At 34.9% G+C, this 22725-nt stretch overlaps 2 protein-coding genes across 2 annotated transcripts; both read left to right on the top strand.

Moving 5' to 3' along the window:
* The first annotated feature begins 2695 nt into the window (after positions 1–2695).
* Positions 2696–4192, top strand: LOC129884059 (uncharacterized). The gene is made up of 2 exons (XM_055958434.1): positions 2696–3857; positions 3966–4192. The coding sequence occupies exons 1-2, from the start codon at positions 2696–2698 to the stop codon at positions 4190–4192; spliced, it is 1389 nt and encodes a 462-aa protein (XP_055814409.1).
* A 3585-nt stretch (positions 4193–7777) lies between these two features.
* Positions 7778–22339, top strand: LOC129886753 (protein SIEL). The gene is made up of 9 exons (XM_055961588.1): positions 7778–7950; positions 8545–9421; positions 10855–10932; positions 11526–11765; positions 11882–12064; positions 12541–12681; positions 19103–19192; positions 20073–20596; positions 20844–22339. The coding sequence occupies exons 2-9, from the start codon at positions 8783–8785 to the stop codon at positions 21751–21753; spliced, it is 2805 nt and encodes a 934-aa protein (XP_055817563.1). The 5' UTR covers positions 7778–7950; positions 8545–8782; the 3' UTR covers positions 21754–22339.
* The last annotated feature ends 386 nt before the right edge of the window (positions 22340–22725 follow it).

Genomic DNA, 22725 nt, shown 5'->3' with positions numbered 1-22725 from the left:
AGATTATGAAATAACAAAAATGTAAATATACTTATGGCTTGATATATCTGAACTATTAAGATTTCGACTCTTAATAAATGGAAGCAAACACGCCTTTAGTTTATTAGACTGCAGTAGACACAGTTAGAAGGAGAATACGATTTGATTTGTTATCTAAAATTTATTCAGTTTGAAGAAGAATATCAAATGAAAGTATTGATTTATTGATTTTTAATCATTGAGTGGTAGTTTAGATAGTAAACTTACTCTTAATAGTTCAGGTATGAAACTAAAAAATTGAGACAGTTTAGGTGTGTTTTTGCCTTTTAACTCTGATAGCAATAAATATATTGAGTATAATTCCACAAGTGGAAATTGAAAAGAATAAATTATACATCGACTTTATTTTTATGTCGTAGAAGTAGAGAGGTTGTATCCGGAAGATTGTCGGCTCAAGTGCAACTATATTACTTCATCTAAAACACCCAAGGATCATTTGATACGTGGAATGAGATGCACAAAAATACTTCATGAGTTTGAATACCATGTGAGTTTATTTTATCCACTTTTTATTTGAGATATTAATCCCACTATTTTAGTATAAATAGTGTGATAAACAATCATGGAATTAGCTAATATCTCAAAGCAAACACGAAATAAAATCTTAAATTTTATCCCAAAATTATTATTCTTATCAGTTATCCCTCGTACCAAACGAGATCTTAGAAGTCATTTAATAGTTGATTAGAAGGTATATTATTCATATATTAAATTCTATATGAATAATATTTTTATTTTAAATTTATAATTTAAAGACCAACATAATTATTACATGTATATATATATATATATATATATATATATATTATGACGGAATACCAAAATAAAATAACTATTTAGTGAATAAAATAATTTTTAAATTTTCTTATAACTAATCACAGAATTACTAATACTTACTCTATTTCATATTAATTAAATTTTTGAGGAATTTTTCATTGTCCAAAATAATTAAATTGTTTAAAGTTCAACATTAATGTTTGAAACTTTTTTCATATTTATCTTTTTATTTATTAAAGTTTTATATTTTTTAGAGAATAAATTATATTACTTGTAAAGTTAGATTTATAATTTTGTAAAGTTATATTTATAATTTTTACAAAAAGGAGAAAATATAATTTGAATAAATTTTTCTTATCTGTGTGATTGCCTAATAAATTCAAAGGGGACTCTTCATTAAAAGGCCTATTTAAGTCTTCCATTTAATTAAAAGGGTTTCAAGTTTTTTTTCTTAGTGAAATGACCCACTTTTTAGATTAGGTAAAAAACTCTAATTTAGTTGTGATTTAGAATTTAATTATTATGTCAGATTAGTACCCATCTTTTATGAACTACAAATTGGTCCAAAATCAACAATAATCAACAAAAACAAGAAAAACCCTCCAAAATTTCCTCCTTTCAACGTTTTTTTTTCTTCTTTCTTCTATTGTTCTTCTTCCACTCTCAATCTACCCTCTGTGCATATGATTGTGTGTTATTGAGGTCCTAAAACTCTTCTCTTTTTTGTGAAGTTGGTTTCAACAAGCTGTATTTGGAGAAAGATGGTGTTAAAGTTTTAAAAAAATAGTCAAGCTCAATTTAAATCCGATTAAAGACTGCTTTGGAGTAGCATTAGCCTGGGCTTCTGTTAAAACATTGTATCAAGACCTCAGTTTGAAGGTACACCAATGAATTTCATATATTTGTAGAGTTGTTATGCAGATGGAATCTAGTCTGCAATGGACCGATTGACCATCGATCTGACCAATTATATATCAGTCCTCTATGTTATTCAATAGCTGACCGATCATAGTAATTAGTCCGACAGATTCATTATAGATTTTTTTATTTTTTATTTCCATATTTGCAATAATGTTTCATTTTACTAGTTTCTAATAACGTTACATTATTTATTGTAGGTAGGTACAAAATTATGACAGGAGTTGTCTTACTTGTTGATTATTTTGGAAAGTGGGTAGATGACAAGAAATCGTGGAGATGAAATTCTCAAAATGATATAGTTCGAACAATGCTTGTGAGCAGTGATGTTACCTTTGATAAATTCATGGAAACTATCATTAGAAGAGGTGAATTGAGTTGCGAACATGATTCCATTTGTGTCAAGTATATGACTAATGCAGGTGCTTTTTCGAGGGACAAAGCACCGCCAGTTGAACTAAAGAATGATGAAGATGTCCAAATTTATTTGAATGATATAAATGGTGAAGGTGGCAGGCCAATGTTACGGATTTCCTTGATTGAATTTTTTTTGGAAAACGGCTGTGGTTTGAACAACCAGCAATTTGAGAATGAAAATGTCTGCACGCACAATGCTGATTTTCATGGGGGAGGAGAGACAAATACTTTTATTGAAACTAATGAGCGTGTAATAGAAGATGTTCTCCCTTGTGAAGTGGAGAAATTTATGGAAACTAATGAGGGTACAATAGAAGATGTTCTCCCTTGCCAAGTTGAGAAATTTATGAAAGCTAATAAGCATATAATAGAATACGTTCTCCCTTGCCAAGTTGAGATAGAGGTTCCACTCGATAACGAAGATGATGATGTTCAGTTGCTTGAACAATTAGAGGATGCAATGATTGGAACACATCATAGCTATATTTTTTCTGATGGCTCAGATTTTCATAAAAGATATAGATTTCTGAACAAATAAGTCATAATGAACAAACTGAAACTTGTCGCAATCAGAAAAGGTTTCGAGTTTGCTACAAAGAAGTCTAACAAATCATTGGTAAGTGTTGCATGTGTTGAAAAAAGCTGCAAGTGGAGGGTTCGTGTTATTAAGTATATTAGCTCAAATGCATTCCGTATCACAAAATATGAGCCTAATCACTCTTGTGACTTGAGATCTATATCTGGTAGACATATGCATGCTTCTACCAACGTTATTGCAGAATTTATCAAAGAGAGGTTTAGAGAAGGAAAATGTCCTATACCGAAGGAAATAATGAACATTGTGAGTATAGAGTTGGGATGTGATGTTAGTTACTGGACATGCTGGAAGGCCAAGCAACTTGCACAAAATATGATATGGGGAACACCGGAACACGGATACGCGGCATTGGAAGCATATCAGTACGAGATTGAAAAAGCAAATGAAGATAGCTTTACGGCTTTGGATGTTCAAGATGGCAGATTTTTATATTTTTTTGTTGCCTATGGGCCATGCATAAGAGGATTTAAGAACATAAGAAATGTCCTCGCTATGGATGGGACTTTTTTAACGGGCCAATTTGGTGGTGTAATGCTAATTGCAAGTGGACAGGATAGTGAAAATCAAATATATCCTATTGCTTGGGCTGTGGTTAACTCGGAGAATGATCTTTCTTGGACTTGGTTTTTTCGTCAATTACTCAATGTAGTGCCAAATACAAATGAGTTATCCATCATATCAGACAGAAATGCGAGCATAAAGAAAGCGATTGCTAGAGTTTACGATCAAGCTCATCACGGAGTATGTATCAGGCACCTTGGGGAAAATATTCGTACAAAATTCCATGCTGGTTCTTCAATCCTTGGTCTATACTATGACGCATCAAATGCGTATCGAGTCGAAGAGTTCAATGAGTATTTAGAAGAAATTCGACGCAAAGGTTATGATAATGTTATTGAATACCTCAAGAATGATGTTGGTTTCGAACGGTGGAGTAGAGTTCATTTTCCAGGAAGAAGGTATGATGTCATGACATCCAATATTGTAGAGTCTGTGAATGCCAGACTTGTAATTGAAAGAGAATTTCCCATCGTTGCTTTATTTAATGCAATTCAAAGGATGTTATGTCGATGGTTCCATGAGCGACGTGGTCTAACGTTGTGCACGAGTAACTATTTAGCTCCGACGATAAATACTTTAGTGCGAGAAACTAGATGAGAAATAGCAGATAAATTATATGTACAACAACTTCACGTGAATGAGTTTATTGTTCAAGGGTATGGTCAGGACGCAAGAGTTAACATCAACGGCAAAATATGCTCCTGTAAAGTGTGGGATCTTCAGCAATTGCCTTGTGCCCATGCATTGGCAACGCTCAAAGCTCAGCGATTACCAGACTATGGTGAGAGAGTTTACAATCTATGTTCACCATATTATTCGGCAGAATTCCATTGGTTGGCTTATTCAGAGATTATAAACCCCGTTCCTCCAGAAGAGCAATGAGAATGGGCAATAGAAAATATAATTAATCCACCCATTGTGAAGCGTGTGAAAGGCCAAAAACGTAAGAAAAGGATCCCAACAGTTGGTGAAGGTGCTAAAAAGCGAAACAAATATTCTCTCTGCAAGCAAGTCGGCCACAAGAAGACTACTTGTCCCGATAACTGTACTTGAACTCTAAATATGCAGTTAGTATTTTGTAAATCCTCTTACAAAATGCTAAGTATTTTTTAAATTTTTCATTAGTTTTACTCCTTATTCATCAACTCTCAAGTCAGTACGAAATATCAACATAAAACTAATAAGGAATAAGACGATAAAGAGCGATCGATACCACATTTGGCGGATCAAAGCATCTGCTGTAACAGACAGATCATGTATCTGTCGGATAGATGCTCAATTTATCAGCATTATACGAGATAAAATTTGATGTTACATTCTTTTTTTTTGTAAAAAAGAAAGGAACAATACTACAAACTAAAGCGCAACTTGGACGTACAAGTAAGAAAACAAATATCCGAACTCTATAGGCACCAGATAGTGCCTTCACAAAAACAAATAGTCAGTCTTCTTATAAATTCTCTTATTGTTTCAACTCGAACGATCATGCTAAGTATTTTTTGAATTTTTCATTAGTTTTACTCCTTACTCATCAAATCTCAAGTCAGTACGAAATATCAACATAAAACTAATAAGAAATAAGACGATAAAGAGCGATCGATACCACATCTGACAGACCAAAGCATATGTTGTAATAGACAAATATGTATCTGTCGGACAGATGCTCAATTTATCAGCATTATATGAGATAAAATTTGATGTTACATTCTTTTTTTTTTTGTAAAAAAGAAAGGAGCAATACTACAAACTAAAGCGCAACTTGGACGTACAAGTAAGAAAACAAATATTCGAACTCTATATGCACCAGATAGTGCCTTCACAAAAACAAATAGTCAGTCAAATTACATGCAAATCACCACTATACCACTCAAGTGGTCTACTTTAGCATCGAGACCATCCATTCTTTCATTCAACTTCTTGTTCATATTCTTCATCTCATTAAACATATTTGCACATAATTCAATAAGTTGAGAAAGTTTGTCTGGTGAATCACTCAAATTAATATTTTCAGTACCTCTCTTTGATGGTTGTCTTCTAATATCAGTTTCACGTCCGTCGTGATCAATAGCTATCGGAATCTCATGCCTTTTGAGAGAAGAGTTAACTAATCGTGTCACAACACTAACTACTTTTGTCAACCGATCTATATTCTCATCCACCTCATCTTTCAAATCCTCCCAATTAATCAAATATGTTTTTTTTTAACTCAACATTAGTAGGAACCAAAGTAGGATGCACCACAACCTATAAGAAAATAAATTGTTAAATAAAAGTACAATAATAAAAACTTCTAAAATGAAATATTGCACCAAACAAGCTTAAGTATTCATCTCTTTATTTTGCATTGTTAATAGCACTGTTTTATAATCTGGGGGTGTCTTCTTTTTATCGTACCATTGGAGCAATCTTGGAAGTGGCAAGGGAGATTTTATCAATGGCTGTCCAAAAGCCTCTCCTAGTATAGGAATTGCTTCGAAAGCCCACACCTATATTGAAAATAAAAAAAGTACTAAATAAATATTAGTAGATAAATTTCAGATCGATACAAAACTTGTTATGACCAATTTAATTTCAGATCGATACATAATCTGTCATGACCAATTCAATATCTATCTCACCATAAAATTATTTAAGCTTACCATAAAAGCCCAAGGGAATCCTTGCAAGCTATAACCTTTAGATGTAGAATTATTTTCCTTCCATTCTGCAAATTTTTTCTTTAAGTTAACTTTTAGAAGGAACTCAACTGTCATCTCAAAAGAACGCCTACCCCAAGGATATGCATTAAAGTAATTCAAGTTTGTCACCATTTTCATATTCTTTATATCAACAGCCCACTTTTGATCACCAGCCCGTAAAAAAGACTCAACAAACCACACCATAGCGATCTTCAACTTTGTTTGCGCATCAAATCTGTCACTCTTTAATATTTTCTTTAAATCATTTTTCGTTAGACTACGCTTTTTGTTCAACACTAGATCTAAAAAATATTTTGCCTTCCCTTCATCATATAAAGCCTTACCAGTGGAAATTTTTCCACAATTCAGTCCGGTAATCATAGCAAACTCCTTCATACCAAATCGAATTGGCTTACCATCAATTATGAACCAAACCTTCTTTTTCTTTAAGCTTACAATACGTCGTTGTAGAAGATAGTGTACGATTTGGCCACAAAAATTTTTGTTCCAATTCTCTAGGTTCACTTTTAATAAGCAGACAAAACAACTATTCATAAATTGGTTGTACACTTTTTCCTTCTCCAAGTAATATTGTATAATTTTAACAACATCCCACCTTGATAAAATGCTCACAAGTCCATCAAAGTGATCCTCGTCCTCCAATTCCTTGCGCAAACTATATTGGGAGAGGTCTACTGAGGTTTCACGTTCTGGTATCAATAATATTTCATTCTCCTCAGCAGATTCATCCCCATTACTAGATGTTTCAGAAGACTCATTCCCATCACTAACTGTTTTAGAAGCATTATCCCCATCACTAATGGTTTTAGAAGACTCATCCCCTTCGCTAGATATATCATGTTCCTAAAGATATTGTAACAAATGTAATATCAACTAGACAAATAAGAAAAACTAAAGATTGGTGTCAATATTTTAAAGGACTGATTGTAAATCGATCCGACCAACTATTAGTCGGTCTATTATATATTTAGAAAATCAGCCTGATTTTTACATTGTTCAGATTAATGTACTATCAATCTCCTGATTTGGTAAACAAAATATTTTAGCCTTTTGAATGATTTTATAAAGCAGATCGATGGTTGATTGAGTAGACTAATTAATAATTGGTCACGTAAATCGTGACAGATTTTTACTTAGTCAGATCAATTTATTATCTGTCACTTTAATTATAGCAATAATGATTCCTTTCTCACTGAGATGAGAAATTTAAGTTGAAAAGCTAAAAAAAATGAAGGTGCACCTGATTCTCTTCTAGCTCGCGGCCATCATTTTTAGGATCGACTCGCACCATAAATTCTTCAAAGAACAAGTAAAAGTTATGATCAAGAAACAACACCCACAAAGAAAAAGCAATTACTTTAACTATAACTTCATATAAACTTTAATTAAAATTGAGAAAATTTCTATTACTACAATGTTTTTCTTTACAAAATAAGATTGATGCTAGAGTTAAGGGAGAGTAGAAAACTTACAATTTAGAAATTCAAGAATACTCAAAAAGAGAGTTTAAAAGATGAGTAAATTGAAACAATCTTTCTTGGCAAGAAGGGAGGAGAAAGAGAGAATGTGGCCGATCCAAGTAAATATTTTTTGAATGTGCAGTCAATATTACTACTATTAAGTTTATATATTTAATTTATTTATAAATAGGTCCCTAGATTATCTAATATTTTAATTATTATCTAATTATTCATTAAGTCCCTTTTCTCATTTATTTTGATATATTTTAAATTGAGTAAATAATAGAAGGCCATTTGTTAATCGGAGACTTGAATGGGTCTCCAACCCAAATTTTCTCAATTCAAAGTAACATGGAATAGTAACAATCACAATACCCTAAACTTCCGACGACATCGACCATCAAACCCTCCGGCGAAGGTTCCCTTCTTTCCGACTGAACCGACGGGCTGTCGTTGGATTCTGTTCGCTGCTCCTTGTCTGGTAATATTCTCTTCTTTAAAAATATCGTGTTTTCAATTTTCTCATTCTTTGCATTTATTGAGTAAGAGAGGGAAGTGTTTTCAAGTTTTGTTTAGAGATTATGAATCTGTAATATTTGTGTTTGAAATCACTAAGAGCTAGCACAACCCCATCTTACTTCTATGATGAAGGACGTTTTAAGCATTTGGAGTATGTAGTTCTACTTCACTTGTATGCATCTAGACTGAAGTTATTAAGAAATCATCAGATTGAGTTTTAATTTTTTTCTGCCTTACTGATGTAGAAGTATTCAGAATTATTAAGGGTTGATCCCTAAATCTTTTTCAAGTAGTGTTCGATCGATTACGTATGCCGGAGAAACTTTCTACTTATGAGTTGGGTATAGAACCAAGGGGCTTTCTTGAAATTTTTCATCTCAAATTGTATTCCCACGAAATGAGCTTATCTTTTAGCTTGACAATATTGTTAATTTGATCAAATCAAACTCTAGTTTAAGCTTGTTTATACTACTTTCTTTTTGATAGGACTAATTTTTTCTATTTAAATGCTATGTAATCAAATATGATACATAATGATATTTTGATGGTTTTGTAGGTAAGGCAAATGAACAAGGGTAGAAACCGGTGGAGACCGTACTAAAGAATATTGGTTGATTGTTGGCAAGACCTTTCTTTGTCTTTTATTTATTTATTTAAATTTTGTTTCATTTTTTTGGCTCCTGTTGTTTTTCTCTCTACCTTTTCTTCTTCTTTTCCTCTTTCCAGTCTATAACTTGGAGTTACCAATCAATAAAAAGGAGCCTTGCCGGTGAGGGATCACCGCCCGTCCGCCGATGGAGCACCTTCTCCAGAGTAATTTGGAGAGCAACGATAACAACAATCCTCAAGCTATCTTACAAGCTCTCTCTCTCATCTCCAACTCTTCCACCTCCAACTCTACACTTTCATCCATCGCCAAAATCCTAATTATATCTCTGAAAAACCCTAGCTCCAACTCCAATTCACATCATTTTCTCCACCATCACATTCTCTGCCTCTTTTCTCTTCTTTCCCATCGCTGTCCACACCTCCACCACAACCTCATCTCCGACGTCCGTGAATTCTCTCTGCTCCCTTCAACCTCCACGAGGTTACTCGTTGATGCCCTCACGTGTCTCTCCATCTCAGATAGTAACGTTAATGATGAATCAACATTCCTCTCTCTTGTTCTTCGGCCTTGTGTTTCTGTTCGTCATTGGTTACTTTTAAATGTGAGTAAATTTGACATAAGGCCGTCGGTTTTGCTTACGGTTCTGCTAGGGTTTACGAAAGACCCCTATCCCTATATTCGAAATGTTGCTCTGAATGGATTAGCTGATTTGTGTAAGTGCATTGTTGTGGAAGATGAAAGTCTCATTAAAGGTTGCTATTTTCGAGCTGTTCAGCTTCTGTTTGATTCTGAGGACTCGGTACGATGTTCTGCAGTTCGTGCGGTAAGATTTTCAAGTGCTCGATGTGTACATGTTACTATTTGAAATATATGTATTATTTGTACGTCAGTAGGAAAGGTATAGAGAACCTATAGTGTTATAGAATCCAAATTGTTTACTATTGGCATGAAACATGTGTAAATGGAGCGAAATGGATATTGAAGATTTATATGACCGAACCAACTAAGTTTTGATAGCGGCATAATAGTAGTAGTAGTTGTATGCAAGTGTTACTAACCTGATAAATAAAAGAATGTAATTGTTACTATTACTTTAGGTTATGATGAGGCTATTATTTTGTTCTATTTTATTTTGACAAAGTATGATGAGGATTTCATTAGAAAGATGTTATTTTGTGATTGAATATGAATTGTTCTTGGCCATTTTCAGTGAAACTTAACTATATATTCTTCTTGAGTTAATTTTGTTGCATTTCTGAATTTTGGTCGTCTGTTGGCACTAGAAAAAAAGTGTTGTCAAGTTCTGGTTATCTTCTGTGCTAGAAATAAGTTGAGAAGGTAAAGTTATTAGTTTTTGACAACTTAACTCTGACTTCTAAAGTTTTTTTGACCAAAGATTGTTGTGGGTTTTGCATTGATGAAGACCTGTTAACATATATGTTAAGCAAATGTAATGAATTATACTATTTGAATATTCTGCAATCAATATGTTGAGGGTTGATTTTTTGGTGTAAGGTTTCATCCTTCTTTTTTTTGGGTGGGTGGGGACGAGGCGGTTATCTCTTGGATTAGATTTTTTTTTATCTGTGGCTGGAGAAATTGGGTAAAGCTCTTCACGTGCTCTAAGAGGTCGTTTGGTTTAGAAACCAGGTATGCAAAGATTAGTAATGTAGTGATTTCAATGCAGAGATTAGTAATGCAAATGATATAATGTACAAATTTATTTCTTTTTTGGATGCTTTGATATATTGCAATTTAGTATTGTATAAGTTAAATGTGTTTTCTTGTAAGACAGAATAAAAGTTTGTTCACTATTATGATGTTAGGTGCCATTTTAGTGTTTTTAATCTATGTACTCCTATTACATATACCCGCATTCTTATTCCATATTCTACGCCACATAAAATGATACATAGATTCCCACGTGACTTTTGCAAGTATGATTTAGGAGAAAAACAAAAGTAGCAAATCACACATTGCATTAAATAAGGCTGAAATTCATGCGGAGGTTAGATCTCCTCTCTAGCCCAACCAAACAACCTGTACAGGTTTCTTGCTGAAATAAATGTTGAAGTTGTTTCAAGAACACAGAGTTGTTGACCAACCGGTTCATTTTTGTGGATGTTTAATCTTATTAACTACTACATAAAATTTTCTTTGCTATAGGAAAAGTAAAGATCGGAGATTTTCATTTTTTCCTGCTTAGAGGATATTTATAATCAATGAATAATTCATTTACTCCTGTTGCTGATCCAGGTTAGTGCATGCGGGCAGTTGATTGTGGCATCTAAGCAAGAAAGTGAAGTGGGCTGGTCTGATGCATTATTTCTGCAGGTTTTTTCTTCTCCTTATCTGTCAGATTGGGTGTCACATGAAAGTCATCTCTGTTAATATCTCACCCTTGCTACCCTTCGGTTGAAAATGGTATAAGGTATTTACCTACATGGAAGAAAAGAAGTTAAAACAAGAAGTAAAACTAATGATAATTTTGATGCTTCTAGTCTCTAGAGGCAGATGGCACCCAAATCAGGCCGCTTTAGAACAATTTGCAAAATTTTATAGACTTAATATTTGTAATGAGTCATTTGGATTTGCTGAATTAGGTTCTGGAGGGGAGATCAGAAGAAACCATTGGAGATACTTCTCATATTAATTTAACAACAATGTTGCCATGAGGTGTCTGAGTTTTGGCATGAACATCTTGTGAATCATAATTGTCTGAAACCAAATTAGCCAGCATGTACTCTCTCTCTCTCCCTTCTCGTTTTTAGAATTTGTTTCAACTATTCCTGGTAAATGCTTCAAATGTTTTAGAATAATATGTTTAAAATAATGTTTTGATCTTGTTTTCGTGCAATGGCCATATAAACAATAATGCAAGATATCTTTTTGATTAACCTTTCTCATTCTACATGATATGCTTGCAGCTATGTTCAATGGTGAGAGATATGAGTGTCAAGGTCAGGGTTGAAGTTTTTAATGCCCTTGGGAAGATTGAAACTGAAACTGTTTCTGAATATATTCTCGTTCAAACGCTATCTAAGAAAGCTTCGTCTACAACAAAAGAAATGAAGTTTCCTCGCCAGTTTTCTGAGACACTATTCAGGATACCAGCAGAGAGTGCTATTCTTGTTTTTCTACATGGACTGGAGGATGAATTTGATGAGGTAACGATTTTTGTGTTTGCCATGTTCTGAGAGTCGATTATTATTTCACTTTCTCTAATTTAAGAAACTTTTCAATAAAGAATATGCCAGTATGATTCCCTTTTGCTTAATTGAAGGTAAGAGAATCTGCTTGCCGAGCTTTAGCAATCCTTTCTTCTGGTTTTTCTAATGAGGTTGTGAACTTCTTGATGGGCATACTTAATGGTGATTCAATAGCTGTAAGATTACAAGCTTTGGATACTTTGCATCATATGGCAATGTCTGGCCATCTAAAGGTGCAACCACCACATCTTCACACGGTAAATCTTTGATTCATCTAGAGGCCTTTGTTTGATTTTTCTTGTTGAGAGACACAGGCAAGTGTGATTACTTTGTCTGCACCTCGTTCAAATTTTACACCTGGACCATATCTTGCTATATTGCTGCATTTAGTGTTTTGTTTCTCAGCTTGATCTAACATGGTGCAACTTCTTAACTATTGATGGGCTAAACTGGTAAAAAATTCCATCTTCTCATCTTGTTCATTCACTCTGCATGCTGGTCATGTCTTGATTTATCCCTTTCTTCATTTTTCTGTGCTTTTTTAGACATCAAGAATTTGATGTTTTTCTCTTTTTAATTCAACTGCTATAGCTACTTATAAGGAAAACATTGACTACTGTAGTGTTGAAATATGTTATATCTATTGAAATATGTTATATCGTATTTGCTTCTGCTCATTTGAAAGAAAAGTCCGTTTAGATTTCCTCTAAACTTTTTATATTTGATTATGCAGTTTCTTGGGATTCTACTAGACAGTCACAGCTTGATAAGATGTGCAGCGAGAAAGGTGTTAAAACTGACGGCACTACCGAGATTGGATATGTTCAAAATGTGTGTTGATGGACTTATAAGAGATTTGGAATTGTATCCTCAGGTATGTTGCAGAAAGATTGTTTCACATTGCTATTCACATTTCTGGAATCTCGCTAAAGCACCCACTTAAGCTCTATGCTGGGTGGATCTAGAAGGTCAGTTACGGATTCACATGAGCCCCATAGCTTCCAAACTTTACCCAAGCCCTATATATATATTTAGAAATTCACTGAATTTCTCTGAATATTTGACTCTGTATTATTGTAATATCAACTTGAGGTCGTTGTATGAATTTATAAACTTCAATTTTTTTTTGATAATTCTTCTTCAGCATTAAGGAGCTGGCCACCTCCGGCAAAAAAATTCCAAGGTAGTAAGGTTAGACTCTAAGAAATCTACCAGCTCATCTACTTCCTTTATGCAATTTCCTTTGCACCAAGAGAATAAAAACACTAAACAGTTTCATTTCACATCATGTATGGACTTGATCTAACATCTCTCATTTCTTTCTTTCCATACTGTCAAATTTTGTAATCCGTCTCTAAGTCTCTATGCTGGTATCCAATCCTAGACTTAATGGAACTTGCCTGATTCTTAATATAAGCCACATGAACTCTAACTTAGCTTCATACAATCTTGAAACTCTCTTCCTTACTGACTCTTCTCTACAAATTTAATGATTTTATTACATTAGTCTCGCCATTCCAAGTTTTCCCCAATTTCTTGAACAGTAATTGCTGGTCATTTCCATTTTTTCACAAACATTATTGGAAGTCCAAATAGTAATACAACTAATTGATATTCTTCCACCTTCGGCAAATACTACCTCTCCCTTTAGATGCCCACTTCATGTAGTTGCAACTACGCCTCAATCCCATATAAGAACGGGTTGGCCATGTGATTCCTCATTGACCATGTTTCCTTATTTAAATTCATCCAAGGACAACAATATAAAAAAGACAGCTTGGTGTATGAAGCATCTCGGATTCACGCAGATCTTGGGAAGGGCTGCACCTCAAAAGGGTGTTATGTAGGCAACATACCTTGACACAAACATCAATGGCAAACTTCTAGCTCGATCTGCTGACCTATAAATCACACAGAGACAACTTTACCGTTGCTTCTAGGTTCTCCTTCTCAAGCCAACATTATACAAAATAAAAATAAAAAGGAGAACTATTAAAAGTTCTTCATGTTTCCTACTAGCATTTGAATCGTTAATAGTGCTAAAAACCCCCTAGGAAGTATAGGACCTAATGTAAATGTATTAACATAACTAAAATCTATTTCCAATTAGGTTATCACCTATATAGAGCAAAAAGGCGTTAAAAAATTTAAATTAGAAAAAGGTATTTGCCTTTCCAAGCAAACAAGACTTGATATTGATAATGATGGGTCAATGTTCTATTTTGTCGGCGAATTGCCGATTTGAATCGAAATGTTAAATAGGTGCTTTAAGTTTTTGGAAAATACAAAAGGTTTTCCCCTCCAAACTCGTTTCGATTTTTTCATTACAATCTTAAATTTTACAAGGGTTCTATTACCCCCGAACAACTCCTAAGTAATATGATTGGCCCCCTTTTTTGACCAATCCCAGTTTTAAGAAAGGAGGTGCTTGTCATGCCCCAATCCAGTGGTGTTACATATCGATCTCTTTATTTTTATTTTTTTTCATTTTTCCCTTTGATATATGTTGTTTCGCTTTCCTCCGGGACAGGCGAGGTGGTGATTTTGTGCACCGTACCTGTTTCTCCTTCCATACTAGTACTATTAGCAGTTTCTTGTGTTTTGATTTCTGTTAATACATCTTTCTTGTGCTTTAGTTAATGTTATTGTGGTTACTGTTCCTTGTTTTTTCCTAAAAATTCTATGTAAGGCTTCCCCCATTATTTCCCATGTCTTCTTTACTGTTGTACTTTCTTTTCCATCTGCTTTGATATGTGCTCCTTGAGCTAAGAGTTTTATGGAAACAACCTCTCTATCTCCACGAGGTAGGGGTAATCGGTAAGGTCTGCGTACACTCTATCCTCCCAGACCCCACTTGTGGGATTACACTGTGTATGTTGTTGTTTTCCTTTTGATATATTCTTTTTCTTATTTTATTCCTTTTTTAATCATTCTTACTCCCCTCGCTAGAGACGTCTCAAGAATTATCATCGACATTCAATCTTCAGAGATCCACTGCCCTTCTATCACCTTCTGTCGTCAGTTTCTCCACCATTGAAACACCATGGCCACCCCAACAGACCCTCAACATCACCCCAAACAAACCCCCAATAGAGACCCAAACACCTCTTGTTAACCTTTTCACTTCCCTAATCAACTCTTTTTACCTAACAAAAAGTCATCTAATTCAGACTTGTCGATCCAGTTTCTAAGATATCAAATCACCGGCTTACAATCCCTAAAGACTCATGTCTTTTTTTAAATGAGAAAAGGAATATTTGTTAGTTTATTTTAAGGTACAAAAAAGTCATTAATTAAATACCATTAAGGTCAAGCTCATGAATCGATGTCCGAATTACATAGCCTACAGGTAATGATGAACTTTTGTTAAACACATTGAGTGATACCCAAAAGGAGAAAAGGGAAGGAAATAATCCTAGAAATAGACTTGGATAGAGCTAGTAGAGAAAGGTATAACCCCAAAATATCAGACTAGACTCTAATGCTAAAAGTATCTATTGAGAGAGAGGTGGAGGAGGACTCGGTTGGCCTAATGGTGGCAGAAAATGGTGAGGATGGTGGTCATAGGTTTTGTTGATGGTGGGGTAGTCTCACTATTTTTGATGAGTTTTTCAATGTATTTCTGATGAAGGCAATGCAAAAAAAGCCTTTTTTGCAGGGTGGAGTGGGGTGGGATCTGATATTATAGCTTTAGGATAACAATTTATGATTCTCAACTTCATACCACAATAAAAAACATGCAAAATATCAAATTTTGTGTTCCCCATATCTACAACCATGTTGATTTCCCTAAATACTAGTTCAAATGACCCTAAATACTATTTTCTAGTGAAGATCGTAATGGGCACAGGGAAAAAGAAAACCAAAGGTTGAATTGGAGTAGATTTTGCATTTCTACAGTCAAATTCTCTGTTCTGATTAATGGGTCCCCTGCAGGTTTCTTTCAAACTCAAAAAGGACTCAGGCAGGGTGATCCATTGTCTTCTTTTCTGTTCTTAATTGCAATCGAGGGGCTTAAAAACATGATCAAGACAACCAATATGAGAGGATGGTAAAAGGGTTTGATGTGGGTAGTGAGGAAATATAAAGCTTGGAAGTGACACATCTCCAGTATGCAGATAATACACTGATTTTTTGTGGAGCTGAGGACGACCAACTGAAGTACTTAAGGGTGATCTTGGTTTTGTTTGAAGGGGTGTCAGGGTTGCACATTAACGTGAGGAAAAGTTTTATGTATTCTATTAATGAAGTCAACAATATGTACTTGTTAGCTTCAATCCTAGGGAATGAAGTTGGTACTCTACCTACAATTTATTTAGGTATGCCATTGGCAGCAAAATCCAAGTCCATAGAAATTTGGAATGGTGTGGTAGAGAAGTGTTAGAAGAAACTGACCAGATGGAAAACTCAGTATCTGTCAAGAGGGTGAAGACTGACCCTCATTAATTCAGTCTTTGATGCTCTCCCAACATATATGTTGTCTTTGTTTCCCATCCCAGTAGGTATCACTAAAAGGTTGGACAACATAAAAAGGAAGTTCCTGGGGTAAGGAAACAAAGAAAATAGAGGTTTTCTCTGGTAAAATGGAATTCAGTGACAATTGGAAAGAAGAATGGTGGTCTGGAAATAAAGAAAGTGGAACTTCATAGCAAAGCACTCTTAATGAAGTGGCTGTGGAAATACTCAAATGAAAACCAGACACTCTAGAAAAGAGTGATAGATGCCTAATATGAGGATGAAGACAGTTGGATGACTAAGGTTGTGACTACACCTTATGGGACCAGTTTATGGAGATCCATAAGAGCCTTACGAGAGGAAGTTAAACTCAACTTCAAGATGAAAGTGGGGAATGTGAACAAGATCAAATTCTAGAAGGATGAATGGCATGAGAAAGGTAACCTGGAAACCCTTTTCCCTGACATCTACAATTTGGCATTGTTCCAACAAAGTACTATTGCTAAACCCTGGACACCACAGGGGTGGAATTTCATCTTCAGGAGACAACCAAATGATTGAGAATGGGAGGTAATGGGGTTGACAGAGTTCCTCAATATGGCTGGATACTTTACTGGACTTCAGGCAAATGAAGATATGCTTTGGTGGAAAGGCAACAATAGAGGAGAGAGTTCAAAGTACACTCAGCTTATTGGTTGATGGATCAATCAAGCCAACAGAGCCCCATCTGGCTTTGGAAACAAATATGGAAGTGTAGAATTCCATACAAAGTTTCATGCTTTATTGGCTACTAGCTAAGGAAGCTTCCCTGACCCAGGACAATGAAATGAAAAGGGGGATAACCTTATGCTCTAGGGGTTTCCTATGTGGTGAAACCTTAGAAATTGTAAACCATCTATTTCTACACTGCAAATATACTCAGCAGCTTTGGAGGATTTTCTTGAGCCTCATAGGCATATCCTGGACTATGCCTAGGAGAGTTATTGAGACCTTATATAGCTGGGAGGAGGTAAGTGTCCTTGCAAAAGAATTAGATGGAGAATTATCCCTGCTTCAATTTGGTGGGCAATCTGGAAAGAGAGGAATTCGAGATGTTTTGAATGCATAGAAAATAGAGTGCAGGAAGATAAACTAAACTGCATTTTGTTGATTTTTTGGTGTAATCAATTATACTCAAAAGACACTGCCTCTATATTTGATGTTTTAGACTCAATATAGAGAGTAGCGGAGTTTGGAGTGCATTTGTATATAAGGTTTGAGTACAACCCATGTACTTTTGTAATATAAAACAAAGTTGCCAAGTTAAAAAAAAAACATGAAGAGAAATAAAATGAGAAGATTAAAATGGCGTAATAAGAGAAAAAAAGTGTAAATTTTAACCTGCTTTTTATCAACTCATGCTCTCTTATGTTAGGTGGTCGAGAAAGGGGATAATAATACTACTTGCAAAGTTGTTAAGTGGGCAATTGGTCCCCTGCAAAGTTTAAGGTTATAAAGGAAAATCTGGTCAAGTTTGGGAGGCGGGAGGTTGTTATGTATAATCAGTGCAGGGTTCCTACTATCCCCTGAACCAGTTTGAGGTGGAAATATTTGCCCCATTTTAGGCCACTTGGCATAAAGAGTGCATACACTCAATTAAAGAGCAAGAGGAACAAAGAAAAAACGTTTAAAATTTTATTTTTGCAAAATTTCTTAAAAATGGATTTTTACTTTTTTCCTTATTCTTTATTTTCTTTCTTCTTCTTCTTCACGAATCCAGTTTTGCTGCACCACCACTTCCGAAAGCATTCCCCCATACTTCATGTCACTTTACCCTATGCCTAGTTCTGTGTTGAAGCAGACAGACAAATTTCTTATGGGAGGGTAATAGTCAAGACTCACAAGTTTTCATTGGTAAAGTGGGTCAAAGTCAAAGCCAAAATCACAAGGAGGCCTTGGAATCAGAAATTCGAGACTACACAACAGGAGCATGCTAATGAAATGGTTATGGAGATATGGTCATGAAGATACAACACTTCGGAGGACTGTAATTGATGCCTAGTTTGGAACCCACAGTCATTGGTGTTCTAAAACAGGCTCAGGAACTCATGGAGTTGGCCTTTAGAAGCATATTAGTAGCCACCAAATTGACTTCTTCAAGAATATCTCCTGTAAAGTTGGTCCTCTTAGTGGCCGTGGAATCATGTCTGGAAGATCAAAATACCTCCAAAGGCTGCTTCACTTGGATTGCTTTAAATGAAGCAACTCTAACCCTGGACAAGCAATTCTAAATAGTATTGACAGTTTTTTGGACTTTGTTAGCTCCTTTCTTTTTCGTTTAGACTTATTGTGTAATGGAGCAGAGATAGCCAACTATTGTATCTTCTTGCTCGCATAGCATCTTCCTGATGATTTTCAATGACAACTCTTTACTTCGTCAAAAAAAGAAGGAAAATAAGAAAAAATATAAATATGAAAAAAAGTATTTTCAATTAGATTAATACGCGGCAAGCAATGATTGGTATGTGATTAACACCTTTGTTAAAATTGGGGTTGATTGAGAAATGGGGTAATAATATCACTTGAAACTGGTTTTGGGGGGAATATAAAGACCCTCGGTCCCTCACAAAGTTCCAGTCTCTTTGAAAAAGATGGTACTACTCGGAGGGGATATGTATCCTTTCTTCTATATTTATGCATACTTTTTTAGGAGAAGCAGATTTGTTTTTTGATATCCCTATTTGGGGATTTTATTTATGACATTTCCTTTTTTTATTAGTAGATAGTTTACCTAGATATGGTACATTTGTTATCTAGTTATTGTTATGATTTTGCTGTTTTTTTTAAATCATAATTTTCAGGATGAAGCTGAAGTCTTTTCTGCTTTGTTCATGATTGGTCAAAACCACGGAAAGTTTTTAGTCAGACTGATTAATGAAGCTTCCCAAATGGCAAGTACTGATCCCTGTATCGTCCAGTACATTAGCTCTTTTTTCAACATCTAGTACGTTAGCCCAATTGATGGTTTTATGAGCATTTCCAATGATTAGTATGCTGAGCTTCTTTACGTGTGTAAGATGTTATGAGTTTTGTACATATTAGCCTTTTCAACTAATTGAAAATTCTCTTTCTATTTCTTTTATATTATATGGTTTTTTGATTTTGTTAGCTCCGTTATCTTAGATTGACACTGAAAAGGGATTCATTAGTTCTTTTGTTAATGCCTTTTCCTTTCCTTGTTAACTATGAATCTTCTTGATGCTCTTTTGTGAATGAAACATCTTACTTTATAAAAAAAATGGTTTTTTGGTCAAATTCGCTCCTACCCTAATCTAGACACATGGTTAGTTCCTCTTTTGCCAGACTTTTTAAATAACTAATCATGTTGAACATGAGTACTTATATTTGTTTAATTCAGCAGTTCAGATTCTAAAAATAGACATTTCTAACTTTACTTAATAGGGATCTCGCTGTGCATTCAGATCACATATCTTTCACTTTGTGTGAGTTTTTCAATTAATTTGACACAATTATATCATCTGTGTGGAATATATGTAACTAACAAAAGTGAAAAGTAAGTAGGGTTCCTTGGTAGTAGGAGTTTCATGCATGATCTTATCATATCACAATACATATGTCAAGGTAAACAACTTATTTTGGGCGGTGAGAAATGTGCAATAGGTCATTTTAAAAGGCAGGCATCTTAGACATTTTAGTTGCACATGTAAGGAAATCGAAGAGCTTTCAAGATATTTTTAATCTCCTTGTTCTTTATATTATTACAATTTCACTTGTATAATTTTCTTTTGTCACTATGTAATGTATGCACAGATAGAGCCCTCTTCTGGAGGCAAGTTGGGTTATGACAATGTGCGGGAAGCTTCATATCTAGTGTTAGCCACCTCTGCTCCAGTCTCAATGAAGCAACAAACTTGCAGCGTTCCACCAAGAATCTTCTCTTATGCAGTCACACTATTAGGGAGAGTCTCTCGCAGTTTGGCTGATATAGTTGACCAGAGAACACTTTTGGCTTATCTTTCTTGTTGCAGTAGATTCATATTTGTTTCTGCATCAGAGTTTTTTAAAATGGAAGAGCATCATCTGTTACCTTGTCCAAAAAATTATATGGAAGTGCATGTGGAGGAAGGTGATGGGCAATCGATGCAAAGACGTGAAATCTCTGAATATCACATTTGTAGGAAATCACAAATGAAGGAAGCGGAAAGCTCGCTTTTAGACTTCCAGGTTGAGCATAATAAAGAGAGAAATTGTGTGAATGTCATCCTTCAGGTGGTAATAGACATTTGGCCATCACTGAAACTTGGATTGATCAATGAAGTAACTCACACACTGAGGTTGCAATTCTTTAGTAACTCGCACCCTTGAATACAACTGTTATACTTTTCTTTAAAAAAATCATTATATTATTTTGAGTTCTTGCAGGAAATCCTATAATAGTTTATAGACAAAGTTGCCTTCTGTTGCAATTATTGGCTATCTTTTCAGACACATCTCGCTTCTTGTAATTTTTAGGTATATTCCAGTCAAGGTATCAAATTCTATATATGCTACTAATGTTACTCAACCGTATGGTTTATGCAGGAGTTTGAAGGCAGAATTGGGAACAATATCAAATCACAGTCTTAGGGGTGAGTTAGTGTTTGCTTTGCAATATATAGATGCCTTGGAACAACTTGGACACATATGGTCACACTTGGTGTTTTCCAAGGAGTTCTACTTCTATGAATGGGGGAAATTGGAGTGTTCTTTGAAAAAACTGGACAGATGCCTGAGGGATATGAGATATAAGTTAATAGGTTTAACCAAAGAGGACAATTTTCTTATCTCAGAGTTAATAATTGCAAATGGTATACTGACACTTTGTAATATGGAAGCCTGTGCGAACAAGATTACTCTAAAGAAGTTACATTCTGTCGTGTCTTGTATTGAGCATATTTGTGGAGAAGGATCCACGGAATCATCCAATTTTGTGGTGGAAGTTCAGAAGTCATTGAGTGATTACACCACTAGTTGTCCAATCTTGGACAATCCTTATCTCCTTCTGAAGTCACTTGAGCATTTCACTCCAAGAAAGGTAGTTTTGTCGGGAAATCTCAAATATATGGAAGCTGAACTGCATTTTCAAGGCAATGAATTTCAAAATCCTCTTCCTTTCATCTCTGGGCTGCCTGTTGGTTTATCTTTAGATATCACACTCCATAACATCTCGTGTGAGAATAGGTTGTGGATAAAAATGAGTCTAGAAGAAAAATTACCTCAATTTGTTTTCCTGGATTTGCATGAGATCGAAGGACATGATGAACTGAGGAAATTCACATTTGTTGCACCCTTCTACCAAACCCCCAAGGCGAACTGTTTCTCATTGAAGATCTGTATTGTTCTAGAGTGCATATCTGACAGTGATCAGTTGTTCAGGGGCTGTGGAGGTCCTAAGCATGAAGTTGTTCATCTTTGTGGAGAAAAAGAAGTGTATTTTCTCGTTGGAAGTTAGGTAATTGTGTTTCAATTTTGATCAAGTGTGGCCCAAAGACAACTATAGTTTTCTAAATTATGCTGCTCATTGTCAAATGCTGGTGCAATCAGTTGCTGGATTTATACAATTTTCTCCTTATCAAGTAGTAATGACCGTGGACTACCATAGAACCAGAGTTCTAAGCGAGCAAAGTGATGACTTTCCAATGTGACCAGGTGGCAGAGTAGGAGTAGGCTGGGTTCGAACAACAGCAAGGACAAAATTTTGAAGTAGAGCTTCACAGGCCAGCCCTTAGCCAAGGGTTGGGTAGGATATGAGCAACGCACATGGGCAAATATATGCCAACAACCAAGGAATTCAGTGAAGTGCACAACTTCAGAAATTGAACATGCTTAAACTGGTTTTCATTTTGATCATCTCCGTATCGAGTACATTGTTCTGAGAGTATTAGACATTAAATGATCCCATGTTGTACAGTGTATACATGAAATTGAAACTGGCATATAGATTTTCGAGAATGGACAGATTATGGGATTAGTTTGTAAAGGAAAAGAACAAGGAAAGTATATGGCCTATATTAATGATTTCTGAAGTTAGCGCTTAATCTATTGTGCAGCTCCAGTATTTGTCCAATAGAACTTTTGCTAATGATCTTTATGCCAGGTACTCTTGAATACTACTCCATATTTATGCAAGTCTATTTGATTGACACATAATTTAAAGAAAGATTGTCAGAACTTATGATGTCAAACATGTCATAGTAGTTTTAAATATTCATAGTGTCTGTGTGACTATAAAAACTTGTCATTAAAGGTATAATGGAAAGTTTTCATTAAATTGTTTCCATGTTTAGGAAGGGATTATTAAATTGTTTCAAAATTTAGATTACGACATTGACTGGGAAAGGGATTGGTGATTTGCTTATTTGAACTCGCGCAATTTCTTTCTCATGAGCTATATTTTGAGATTGAGTTAGGTCCAAGTGTCATA

Source organism: Solanum dulcamara, chromosome 4 (assembly GCF_947179165.1).
Source record: "Solanum dulcamara chromosome 4, daSolDulc1.2, whole genome shotgun sequence".
Taxonomy (NCBI): domain Eukaryota; kingdom Viridiplantae; phylum Streptophyta; class Magnoliopsida; order Solanales; family Solanaceae; genus Solanum; species Solanum dulcamara.
This window is presented reverse-complemented; position numbering and strand designations above follow the sequence as displayed.

Bases quoted from the DNA above. Each gene is read 5' to 3' on its own strand.
- LOC129884059 (XM_055958434.1), top strand. From the start codon at position 2,696: ATGAACAAACTGAAACTTGTCGCAATCAGAAAAGGTTTCGAGTTTGCT. The intron at 3,858-3,965 runs GTAACTATTTAG...TTATTGTTCAAG, and splicing joins TGGTCTAACGTTGTGCACGA to GGTATGGTCAGGACGCAAGA.
- LOC129886753 (XM_055961588.1), top strand. From the start codon at position 8,783: ATGGAGCACCTTCTCCAGAGTAATTTGGAGAGCAACGATAACAACAAT. The intron at 10,933-11,525 runs GTTTTTTCTTCT...ATATGCTTGCAG, and splicing joins CTGATGCATTATTTCTGCAG to CTATGTTCAATGGTGAGAGA. The intron at 12,065-12,540 runs GTAAATCTTTGA...TTGATTATGCAG, and splicing joins AACCACCACATCTTCACACG to TTTCTTGGGATTCTACTAGA.